Source organism: Daphnia carinata, chromosome 3 (assembly GCF_022539665.2).
Source record: "Daphnia carinata strain CSIRO-1 chromosome 3, CSIRO_AGI_Dcar_HiC_V3, whole genome shotgun sequence".
Lineage (NCBI taxonomy): Eukaryota > Metazoa > Arthropoda > Branchiopoda > Diplostraca > Daphniidae > Daphnia > Daphnia carinata.
This window is the reverse complement of record NC_081333.1, coordinates 1,579,455-1,591,724: the sequence shown is the minus strand read 5'-3', so window position 1 is coordinate 1,591,724 and position 12,270 is coordinate 1,579,455. Positions and strand designations below refer to the sequence as shown.

The following is a 12,270-nucleotide window of genomic DNA, read 5'->3' as shown; positions in this document are numbered from 1 at the left end:
GTTACTCGGTTACTAGCACAGAATTTTTTCAGGCGAACAGTGCAAAAAGAAAGTCGTATGCAGAAAATAGATTAACGCTTTTAGAGCCAAACATGTTGACTAACCACAAAGAGAAACAACTCCGAACGCTTAACAACCCAACAGATTGGAGTTTTGCAAATTTTTCCGCCAACGCCAAATAGCCTATTAAATACACAATATATTTCAAGCCAGTTTTCTGTGTCAGGCATTTTTATAGTCTCACTATTTCCCAACCATAACATGTCTAATTGGTTGACACGAAATGTGCTTGCCCCATTCATTCTGTAAGCTAGTCTTTTCCACCTATTATAAATAATTAATCCGACATGTATAAATTGAAAAAGCCTTTTATAGATTAGCACAACCTTCTTCTTTTCATTCATCTCGATACGTTAGGTCAGAAGAAGGCGTCCATCAGAAGGCAACAGTTAAAGACGTCGACCCCATTTTTTGTCTAACAGGAAATATCAATAATTCTGCAGCCGTTGGTATTCTAAATTTTCTGAACAACAAAGAAAAGAGGACGTACCAGCAGAAGGGGTTGAAAAAAAAATCAGCCAACCCTGGCTTTGAGTGCTGCGCTTATTATTTTAGTCGATGTGTGGGAAACGTTCACTCTCGACCGACGGCCACCGTCAAACCCACAAATGGAACAGGTGGTGCCGGACGGCCGTCGTGTCATTGTGCTTTAACATCTAATACGGGAGAGGACGTAACGGGCTTACGTGTACAGATTCCAGCACAGTCAAACGTAATAACGAGATGTAGAAATGGTGGTAATGTGATCAACAAAAAGTCGTGACGCAGTGGGAAAGTGTGATGCGCTATGAGACCTACTTCTTGGGTGGGTTGTTGAATGAAGCGCGAAAATGTTTTAAATAAATTCTTATTTTTTTTTTAAATAATGGTTGATTTTTTCATTTAGTCATGCGAAGCGTGCGCAACACTCGGACGTGGGTAGGAAAAAAAAATATGTATTAAAATAATAAAGGAGAGAAGGACTCAGTGGTGTTTTGTCGTGTATTCCGGAACGGTGGGAAAATGGTTGGAAGAGAGCGCTAACTCTCCAAGCCAAACAATTTCGCACCGTGTCTTCTTAGAACAAGATTTCTTTTCATCTTCTTTTTGTTGTCTGTTTGTAAATTCTTTAGTTTTATTTTTTTGCTTCTGTGTTTTTATCAGCGCGGTCCAGCAGTCGAGCGGAACGTTTCAACGCAACGGCGGGATGTAACGCAGGTATACGAACCAAGAGGGGAAATGAAGGCTGTCTGACATTTTAGTCGAGATTTTTATTGAATTAAATTGAAAAACATGGTAGCTGTTAGATACATGCTCGTTAAAATGGTAGAGGCAACGCCGAGTTCGAAATGAAAACGAAATATCGCATTGCGGGTAATTTTAAAGACAATATCGTTCATCAACTAAAGCGAAATGGCAAAGGGTTTTTATGGTTGCGAACGCCAACTCGTTTGAGTAGATAATCCTGTTGGCGAATGATTCGTGACTTGATGATTTCCTGTTCGTGAAATCGAACGATCGTCACCTGAATAATACACAAGTCAATGCGCAGTAATGTCCTCTCAAATGAAAGCCGACAGTAACAAGCGATATTGGATGTGATTTTGGCACAAATTCGATTTAAAAGAACCGACGTGAGATTGTGTGTGTGTGTATGCATTTTTCGAAAAGAATATTCCATGCTGCAGGGGCTGATGAAACGAGTTAAGGGCGAGCGGCTGCAGGTGAATCGAGTACTAACCGTTCGTCGCTAGCCACACTGCCCACCTGTCATGGTCTACCGGTCGACTGACTCGCCTCTGCACATCATCATCTATTCTGCCCTCCCCTTTCCTCTAGTTTTCTTTTTTTTTTCTTTCTCTTCGTTCTATTCGTCCCCTCTTTTCTCATTTCATTCGCGTTCTGTTCGCTTTGAATACGCGCGTGAGTAAGCCCCGAAAAAAAAAATCCTTCGTTCCGTGTTCTCATCTTCCCCCCGGCAGGTAGCGCAGTCGTGTGCGTGCAACGGAATAAAGAGGAGGCCCCAGCTGGCCCGAAAAATTACGTGTGTTGGGTGTTGTTGTACTTTTTTATCCCATCCTTCCTAGTCTCGTTTTTCTCTCTTTCTCTCTCTCTCTCTCTCTCTTCTCCATTTTCTCGGTCCGCCTAGATTTGTTCAGTGCGTCAGCGGATCCCGGCCGATTCGGCTCGACAACCTTATCGCTGGCTCGTTTTATTTATCCCTTACTCGGTGTGTGTTTGTTTTTTTCTTTTACGTGTGTTTCAAGTGGTGTGCTTTGTATTCTGATCATTTTCCATTGCGTCACAATCTATCTGTCATCATCTGATTCTTTCGTCTCATTCATGTAATCTCACCAGTTTGTTCTCGTTATTGAAAACATTGAGACTTCGGAGCGTGCAGTTTTCCATAGTTCGTTTCGTGCGACCTCTGGCTATCAGTCGAGACAAGCAAATACAGCACAGATCAACTTGGACCCAGTGCGATGAGGGACTCTCGATACTGAAAACCTCTTGTGGCCATTGCAAACGGGAGTACTATTGCACAGTCAATCTAAGTGTATGCTGGGAATTTGATTAAAGAAGATTGACAGAACGTGATTGCAGAAGAAGAAAGAAAAAAAAAATTGACCAGCTGATTACGGTTTTGGAATAGTTGAATACACCACGCACACACACACACACACTTCATTTTTATATTTTATCGAGGTTTCCTTCGTTTCGTGTCGGTTGGTCAACCTCCCCAACGGCTGGGGTTTCGTTCCTAACAGTGCCCCGTTGTGTGTGTGTGTGTGCGCTTGTGTTTTATTTCCATCCGGAATTGTGTGCGACAGGTGTTCCAGGGTCTCCACAGTGAACAGTGTTTCGACTCGCCTTTTTGCTTTTGCCTTTTTTTTTTATTATTTGTTCTCTAGATCATTCTGAAATTCCAGGTGAGTTTTTGCTGTCCACCGTTTCTCATCTCATTCTTCCTGTCTGCACCATTTTTGCTTTACACACGTGCCATTTCCAAAATGGAACAGTTCTCGTTTTCTTGCCTTCGTCTGAGCTTTTTTAAACGGTTTGTGGAACATGAGGAACAGTTCCCAGCTTATTGGGGCCATTTGGCCGAGCGTCCTTTACTGAGAAATTTTGTATCAAATTTGTTTTGTCGTCACGTTTTGTCCTTAGTCCTTAGCTCTGTGCACAACGTCGTTGTCTTAATCACTAGATTCGAAATAAAAGGTCGTCTTTTAAACAATCGATTCGCTATTGCAAGGATTGCGATTGTCTTTGCCCTTTATTCTTGTGTGCTTCGAAAATCAATTTCAATTAACAATTCCAGTTCTTATCAATCCGTTTCTACACCCTTTCTTTACAAACGTTTCCATATTGTTCTTCTACATCTTCTGTGTAATCGAGCAGACAAATTTTATATCTGATTTCGTTCGTCTATTTGAAACAGATTGAAGAAAAAGACTTGGAAAATACCTGGCGTCTATCGGTGTCAGCGATATCATCAACCCAAAATAAAAATTGTGAGCCTTAGTAAATCAGTTGAAGGATCGTTCTCGACATGTCGCTGTTCTCGAAGAAACGCAAACCGGTCAGTCACGTGACGGGCGAAACGGATCATCACCACAACAGCGGTAGCAACGGATCGTCTTCCCTGATGGAAGAGACGGTCGGCGGACGCCATCCGCATCATCCACTACCTCCTATACCCACTAACGGACACCACTCGCTGCCACCGTCCACACCATCGCGTCATCATCACCCGGCAACGAGTAGTAACAGCGCCGCGTCTGTGGCCAAAGTCACGCAACCCAAATTGGTCTTTCATTGTCAACAGGCCCATGGCTCGCCCACTGGACTTATCTCGGGCTTCACTAATGTCAAAGAGCTCTACGAGAAAATTGCCGAATGTTACGACATCCAACCGGCCGAAGTGAGTACCTTCTTTTCGGCTTTTTATGCTATATACGTTATTACCATAAAACCTTATCTTTTGACTGGGTGTTTCATAGCAAAAACTCTTATCATAAGTTTAAAAAGATAGGAAGGCCAGCAGCTAAAAGGGGAATTATTTTTCGTTGTTGGAGGGGACAGTTGGGATGCCGTGACTGACTGAAAGAAGGAAAAATAGAGTTCAAACATTTCCTTCACTAGGATTGCCAAAGGGTCCAATCAACTCGAGAAAAAAGAGCTGCTTAGATGTAAAAGAGCCAAAAGCAATAACATTATGATACGGCTTTATTCCATATAGAAAAATGTTTAAAGCCGATTCTTTTGGGATTTCCTTTCAACGCTGAGCAATAACAGACCGTCCCACCTCTACCGTAAAACAACACTTATTCCGAATGTATACGGCCCATTTGTCTTCCTGTTAACGTCAATCGACAGACTACAGGATTTAGGCCTGTAAAAGGCTTCTTTTTTTTCGTTTCCTTTTCAAATACATTTAAACTGCGAGTCTTCTTCCGCTTTTACGTGGCTTCGGTCAGCCCAAAGTTTTGACGCTGCAAGCGTGGAATAGTATTTCTTTTTCTTGTTACCTGTTTGCCCTGAATCGTTTTTAGTCTTCGTTCCTTCTCCCCTACTGGCATCGATTTAACGACGCCATCGAAGTCATCCTTCATTTGTTTCTCTCTCCATTGGGCAGTTTTCCAAACAGTCGGCGCTGAGAATGAGGGTGGAGTGTAAGAAACAAACTGAAATGGTAATCAGATTGTTGCTAACCCATACCTGTGGATATACTGTCTAAAATGCAATTAGCCTACAGGGCGTCTAAAGGTTAATGCTTCGTCCTATTCGCGGTATTTTGCGAGGGTTATGTGTGATTGACGCACGAGTTTCCATTAAATAAAGGTGCGCATGTATTTTAACAGATCCTTTTCTGCACGCTCAACACCCACAAAGTCGACATGAACAAGTTGCTTGGCGGACAAATCGGGCTCGACGACTTCATTTTCGCTCACAGAAAAGGTAAAAAGAAGTTTCAATGTCAACAGTTGAACGTTGATCAATTGTTTATTGAAAACAAAACAGGACGACCAAAGGAAATTGAAATTACGAAAAGTGAAGACGCCCTTGGTTTGACTATCACCGATAACGGGGCCGGCTACGCTTTCATTAAACGCATCAAAGAAGGCAGCATCATCGACAGAATGAAATACATCAATGTAAGTATTGTTCTCATAGCAACCTTGTGACCTAAATAGAAAAACGGTAGACCCAAAATGCCCGACATGTCGAGGCACGTGAACGCTCAAGCTGCGATGACGTCAATATGATATCGTTGAATGCCGCATAATCTACGTTTTGAAAACCCACGGCAATTGAGCAATCGGACCGTGAAGATTTGGGGTGGGATTTCGTTATCACGATGGCTTTTTTTACCGAGTTTTGTTTTTCCTTTCTTTCCCCTCCTCAAGGTTCAGCCTTGGTATTTAGGCATTTTAACAGCGGTGGATTAGAACGATATCTACACATTCCTTTTCAAAAGCGGTAGTTTAAAAGCTATTTTCTTATTTTGTTTGTGTCCTACACGTTTGGTTCGGTAGCGACACACGTGTAGTTACGTAAAACTCGGACGTGATTATCATTTCTTTTTCCTTCCCGATGAATTCCGATGTTCCAGTTTGCTTGTTTTATTGGAAATTAGCTAACGGCTTCTTACGAACCTGTTTTAAATTGTTGTCTAGTATGCACGTCTGTTTGATAGCTATCTTTTGTTCGCATTTTTGATCAACAAGAGGTTCAACAGTACATGCAACAATGATCTAAGAAACAATCGAGGGTGACAGATTGTAATTGAATTTTGTATATACAATTCATTGCTGACGTAATGGTGCAACAAACACAAAGAAAAGTAGAAGCCATTTTTGTTTTTATGTGTAACTCATATGCAAATTTTGAAATACTTAAAAGGTCGGTGACCACATTGAGCGTATCGATCAAACCAGTTTGGTGGGATGCCGTCACTACGAGGTGGCCAAGATGCTGAAGGACATCCCGAAAGGCACCACTTTCATTATGCGGCTCGTCGAACCCCTCCAGGCCGGATTCTGTAATTCTCCTTTTTTAGTTTTCAAATGAGGCCCCCGATCTTATCGAATGTTACCATCTCTTGAAAAAAAAACGAGACTACGCGTCTTCTGAATAAGTTTTAATTTTTAATTTCCATTTTTCTATGTCTACCCTCTGGAAATGAAAATTCAAATGTCGTAGCCAACATTGGACCCAGAACGAATCCTGGAACGGCCAAGAAATCGTACGGTTCTGGCAAAGAGACACTACGTCTACGAGCTAACGGGCCAGCTCGTGTGGAAGAAGCTGTGAGTATTATTGATTGAACAATTTCATTTTTATTTTAGAGGTATTTTTCCTTCGGTTCCCTGGAACTGAGAATTTAATGTCACGATGATCATTCGAGGGAAAAGGGGGCACTGGACGGTGATTCGTTATTCGGCCGTTAAAAAAGAAAAGAAAAATACATACTGTAATAATAGACCTCAGAGGGTGGCATAGACGAAGACTTCCAAGCGTGGCCTTCACGCTGTTCTTTCTTGTTATCTCCCTATTATATTTCTGGCTATTGCCAGTGTTAACGCACTTTAGTTGTATTTTTTATTTTATTTTACCGGGAGCAAGAGAACGATGAAAGAGAAGAAATGAGGAACGAAAAGGAGTAACGAGAGAATGAATAGATATTAAAAAAAAAAAAAAGGCTGGGAGTTTTAGGTGGTGGATGGATCCGTTGTGGTTTTCCTTCCTAAAATGGAAAAGAAGAAGGACTATAGAAAAAAATACAATTTTTGCAGTAAAATGAAGGGAAATTTCCCATAATCGACACGGGTGGCCATTGAGAATCACTAAAGTTAAAATGGGAACTTTAAAAAAAATTGAACCTAACTAACCATTAAACAATAAATCCCAACGAAATGTTATTGGGTCTTTTATTGAATCATTGTTTATACGTCCCCTTTTTTTCTAATGCAGCCTGATAGCGTAGTTGAAGCAGCAGTTGAAAAAATCAACAGCCTCTTGGAGAGTTTCATGGGCATCAACGACGCAGACTTGGGTAATTCATTTAAAAATGATTAAATTATTATTTATTTCAAGTTTAAAAATGTTTTTATTTTCTCCAAAAAATAAATGCATGAACAGCAACCCAAATATGGGAGATGGGCCAGGAGAAGACAAATACCATGGATTTCGCCGAAGCCATCGACAACTCCGACCTAGAAGCTTTCGGCTTCACCGATGACTTCATTTTCGAACTGTGGGGCGCCATCACGGACGCCAAAGCCGGCCGATTAAGGAAATAAAAACTCGTGACTATATAAGAAAATGGAGACCAAGAGAAGAAGAAGACAAAACAATAAAGAACCAAATAGAGAAACCAACCTTCCCGCATTCCAGACCATTTAATAATTTGTATTCCAACTTATATACCGACAGACCTAATTTCCCTATAATAATAATTATTTTTATTATTGTTTTAAAAAACACGTTCCTGCAATTAATACCCGAGAAAAGAACGCCTAACATCGTCTATACTCGTGTTGGCATTTCTTTCGTTACACCCTTTTTCCTGCGTAGTCGTGATTGTCGATTTCAGATTTCCATAATATCAAATAACTAAAATAATAATGCCCCCCCCCTCTCTCTCCCACTGTGCTAATAGTAGTTATATATTTTTTTTTTTTTGATGCGAGTATGAAGCATCCGCCTGGAAGTGGATATCCTTGAGCTGATTCATTGATGCAAAAATATGTCAAAGCTTTTCTTTTTGAAAAAGCGAAACGATGGGTACTGCATTCTTTAAAAACTAATAATTATTAATAGTGTTCTATGTGTGTATGTGCGTGTTTGGGCGTGTGTGTATGTAACATATTTTCGTCTAGCATCTTTTCTAAAACTGACAGAAAAAAGCAAGAAGGGAACATGCTAAATCACCATTCCAAGAAAAAACATTCAAAAAGTCCTGTTATTAGCTGTTATTACCACATTAACTGAGTGCAATCTACCATGTATGAAAAATAGGCAAGATTTTTAAACATTCACCAAATGTTTCTTAAATCGAGAAGAAAAAAAAAACGAATGTATGTCTGAGAATAATAGGCGAGTATGACGACATCTGGGCGCACATGTGTGTCCTCTTTCAGAAAAAAAAAATACCTTTTACTGTTTCTTATACGTGTGTCGTTACGTCTTTCGTATTTCAATGCTGTACCCGTTTGAAATACAAAGCATTGACTTGTATTCCGCGTGATAAACTCTGCAAGAACGATATGAACGTTAATGAACTCTGCAAGAACGATATGAACGTTAATGAATCAGTTTTTAATTTTCGTGTATAATAATTATGGTAATAATACATGTATAAACAGACATTCATTTTTGTACAGTAATACGTCCTTTACAAAAGGCGATCAAAATAATATATGATATATCGCGTCAATGTGGAGAAGGATCAACCGCGGAACTTTGATTTAACAAAGGCCGGTAGCGGTACAATGTGCAAAATGATGTTTGCAAAGAACATGGCCCCAGTGAAGAGAAAGTTGAGCCCAAAGTTGAGCCAAAAACGCAGATCATCGTCGTACGGCGGGTGCGTCAGGTGGTAACGCTCCATCAGATAGTGGGTTCCGTTGGAATAGCGACAGCCTATTTCAAACAAATTAGGAAATAAAGGAAAGAAAAAAACGATTAAACTTGTGAATTTTTTTTTTTACCATAATTAGAGAAGGTGGTTCCGGAAGGGCACGGGATGGACAGAGTCGAATTAAGGACGGACGGTAACGACGAGAAATTGCGAAAATGCTGTTCATTTAAAACGGCAGCGGCGTAACGGGACTGAGTGACGTACGTGAGATAATAAAGGTAATCCGGCAATCCAGGTACAGCGCGGACCATAGCACTGCCCACATTCAGGTAGACAATGCCGAGGAATAGGGAAGTCAGCGCTGCGTTGAAAGAGCTTTTGACAAGCATCAGTAGAGCCATCGTTTGCTGTTCCATGAAGTAGTGAACGGCCCACAGAGTTGAGCCGAATAGCAGGTACTGGAACGGATTCGTCGATATGGGCATGCCGAAGTAGATGATGGCTGATCCGGCCGCTACCGTCATCATCGACAAAGGCAACGAGGCCAAACTGCGAGCGAGGATAAACGACGGCCCGAAGTAGAGTCCGTCCCTCGATTCTTGGTAGTAGCGCGTCCGCAACGCCGGATGAACGGCCACAGTCGATGCGACCGAGAGGAACATGGTGCCGGCCAGGCAACTGTAGAGGAGTCCGTTCCGTGAAGCGTATGATTGTTGGTTTAGTGGTAATTCGTAGTAGAAGATCCACAGGAGGAAAAAGAAGACGGGCAGGAGGAGCAAACGAAGAAAGAATTGGCCACGCCCAATGGGCGATCCGCAATTCCAGAGGACGGCCCATTCGCGTGACATGAGATTGGTCAGCACTTGCGTCGTCGTTGGCCGTCCGTAGGCTGTCAAAGGCAACCGATGTTCCGTTTCCATTTGATCGGCGTAGGAGACGGCGCACTTGCGGAACGGCCGCCCTTCCATTCGAAATTTGTCTACCAAAGCGGCAATCTGATTGCTGGATTCCAGGAACCGCTCCTGGCTGCGTCGATCTACCGTGGACAAACACAGGTAAAACATGAGCGGATTTTCCAATTCCGGACAGGGGAATCCCAGGTGGCGGAAGTAATCCAACATCATGCGCGTGGCGCCCGTATAAACGACGTCTCCCAAGCAAAGGTAAGTCACCCGATCCAGAAATGGGAAAATGTCTGATCGGGGCTTTTCCGTACTGAGGACGACGATTCGGTTGTACTTTTTGGCGTGATTTGATAGGATCGACACAACCATGTATGTGTGTAGTGGGTCCAGGTCGCCCGTTGGCTCGTCCAGCAAGATAACAACCGGATCTCGTAGCTTGAACGGTTACAAACGAGAAGCAAAAAAAGATAAATCAAAAGGCAAAGTTCGAACTTGAAAAATTTAATAAACAGGATTACCAATTGAATGCCAATGGCCAGTCGTCTGTATTCGCTCTGGTTGAGGGAGTGAACGCCGTGATTCGCAACGTGAATCAAAGCCAGGTCGGCCATAACCTGTTTCACTCGAGTCGATTTGACATAGCTGGACACTTTGGAACCTACGATGAAAAATGAAAATCAGTTTCGTTTAATGTTTCGAAATGTTGGGCAATACATTATGCGCATATTTCAATGCCCTGTTTTTTTTTTTTTTTTACTCGTTATGATTTATTTTTCACCTATGGTAAGATGGGCAGCGTAGTACAGAGTTTGTTTAGTAGTCAGTCCTTCTAAAAGATGGCATTTGCGGCCAACGTAAGCGCAACTGTCCTGGAACAAGCGCATCGACATGGGAACCTGTTCGAAGTCAATGAACAAAAACGATAGAAAAAACACGCAGAGCAAATCGATAAATCGAAACGAAAAGAAATGTTACCCCGTTCAACAGAATTTGACCGCGAGTTGGTCCTTGCGCCCGGCGGGCGATCACATCCAGCAGCGTTTTCTTGCCGCTACCTGAAACCAAAACGCAAATGTTCTTTTTCTTTTTAATATTAAACATCGACTATTTCATATTCAGTTTCACTTCATTAAAGCGAAAGCTAAAAGCATGATTAAACAGACATCCATCATCGTTTTTAAATGCTAATAAGCGGTCGCCCATCTCAAGCGATGCGCTCAACGAAAATTTCTCTGAACTAAAAAAGAATATTTTTTTTTTTGTTTTCCCCTTCGTTCTTTTGATGCCTCGCTTTCTACGATGATGAGCCGATTTCGTAAGGATCTCGTCATTGGCTAAATAAGCAGACCGGAACGAGGATACGTAATCGTCACGAATGCCCGTCGGCTGTTGTTTGCGGATCCCTCGTTACACCTTCTCTCTCTTTTTTATTCGACTTGCGGGATAGAAATCAACAAAGCGAGACCTTCTGACGCCATCGTGCAAGTCGTATAGATTTCAATCTGAAGCGCAAACGATAAATCTAACATCTGCGTGTCATGTAATACCTTTAGAGCCGAGGACGGCCATTAACTCTCCTCCGTGCACCTCCAGGGAAACGTCCTTCAACACGACGCCCACTGAGCTATTGCCGACCATCTTCTCCAAACATGTTGAGGCCTCCATCTGTTTTGTGTTTTGTTTAGGATAACGAGAGAAAACAAAAGAAAAGAAGAGATAATAATTGTGTTTATGCACAAGAACATTGAAAAATCTACCTGTCCTGCGTGATAGACATTGTTGAGTTCTAGCACGTAGTCGTTGGTAACGTGAAGTCGTGACATTTCTCTGCCTCTTCGGCAGGGTCAACTGAGAAACAATAAACAAAAATAAAAAGGATGGCGATGTGTAATCAGTCGATAGGGAGATTTAAAAGGCCGACGAACTGTTACCCTCATCCCAATTTTCGTTCAACTTTTATCACCTCAGATATTCAGAAAATGATGTTTAATGTTAAACATTACTTACCCTTCGTTACCCTGAGCTTTTTTGGCGTGTCGGAGGTGCAATCTATGTTGCGAGCTGTTGGCGGAATGAGAAGCGAATGCGAGTAGGAGATTCTCACACAAACACCAGCGATGTACTATAACGAGCAAGCGACTGTCAGACTTGCTTGCGCTGATAGCCGTTGGGGGTTCTCCATTTTTTTTTCTTCTTCATTCCTTCTTCTTATTCTTTCGCCTTTTTCTTCTTCTTCTTCTTCTTCTTCTTTTTCACAAGCATTGCTACCACGTACACGACGAAAGGAAATATTGTAGCCTCCCACTCTTTTTTTTATTCTACCTGTTCGTTTCTTATTTTGCCGCGCTGCGTATATACGGTCCCTTTCGGATCGCGCCCACATCCGGTGTAGGCCAGATGTCCCACCCCCCACTTTCATCCGCCTATGTGACTTCCATTTTCTTTTTTGTTTTGTTCAAATTCCTTCTGGCAATTTTTTCTACTCATCTCAGTGCACTTTCCCACGTCTTACCCCGGCTCCCCTTCGAAGAATTCCAATAGCAAAACGGGAACAGAAAGATCCCTATTATTGCATTTGCCTATAGCTATTTAAGTTTTGCTGCCATCTTAGATTTTTCATTCTATTACTCAGATTTTTGGTTTTAGTGTGTACACACTGTCCTAGTTTAGCTGCCGGAAGCGGTTCGTGAGTACCAGCATTGTTTTCGCACACGATGTCTGTCGACATTCCTCCATTCA

General features: G+C 42.0%; 3 protein-coding genes across 3 annotated transcripts in view; 2 read left to right on the top strand and 1 right to left on the bottom strand.

Annotated features, from left to right (window-relative positions):
* The first annotated feature begins 2,667 nt into the window (after nt 1-2,667).
* LOC130693607 (V-type proton ATPase 116 kDa subunit a 1-like) overlaps nt 2,668-12,270 on the top strand; it is a 49,108-nt gene continuing 39,505 nt past the window's right edge. The window contains exon 1 of the mRNA XM_059494626.1: nt 2,668-2,905. The gene's annotated coding sequence lies outside the window, so the exon portion shown is untranslated. The remainder of the gene's footprint in view (nt 2,906-12,270) is intronic.
* LOC130692863 (PDZ domain-containing protein GIPC3-like) lies at nt 2,829-8,283 on the top strand. The gene is made up of 8 exons (XM_057515945.2): nt 2,829-2,969; nt 3,482-3,964; nt 4,905-5,001; nt 5,065-5,198; nt 5,947-6,085; nt 6,247-6,353; nt 7,018-7,099; nt 7,186-8,283. Exons 2-8 carry the CDS (start codon nt 3,593-3,595, stop codon nt 7,344-7,346), a joined length of 1,092 nt encoding a protein of 363 aa, XP_057371928.1. The 5' UTR covers nt 2,829-2,969; nt 3,482-3,592; the 3' UTR covers nt 7,347-8,283.
* On the bottom strand, nt 8,358-11,661 carry LOC130692852 (ATP-binding cassette sub-family G member 5-like). The gene is made up of 8 exons (XM_057515933.1): nt 11,539-11,661; nt 11,289-11,379; nt 11,079-11,196; nt 10,507-10,586; nt 10,310-10,427; nt 10,050-10,189; nt 8,757-9,966; nt 8,358-8,688 (listed from the first exon to the last, which is right to left on the bottom strand). Exons 2-8 carry the CDS (start codon nt 11,352-11,354, stop codon nt 8,495-8,497), a joined length of 1,926 nt encoding a protein of 641 aa, XP_057371916.1. The 5' UTR covers nt 11,355-11,379; nt 11,539-11,661; the 3' UTR covers nt 8,358-8,494.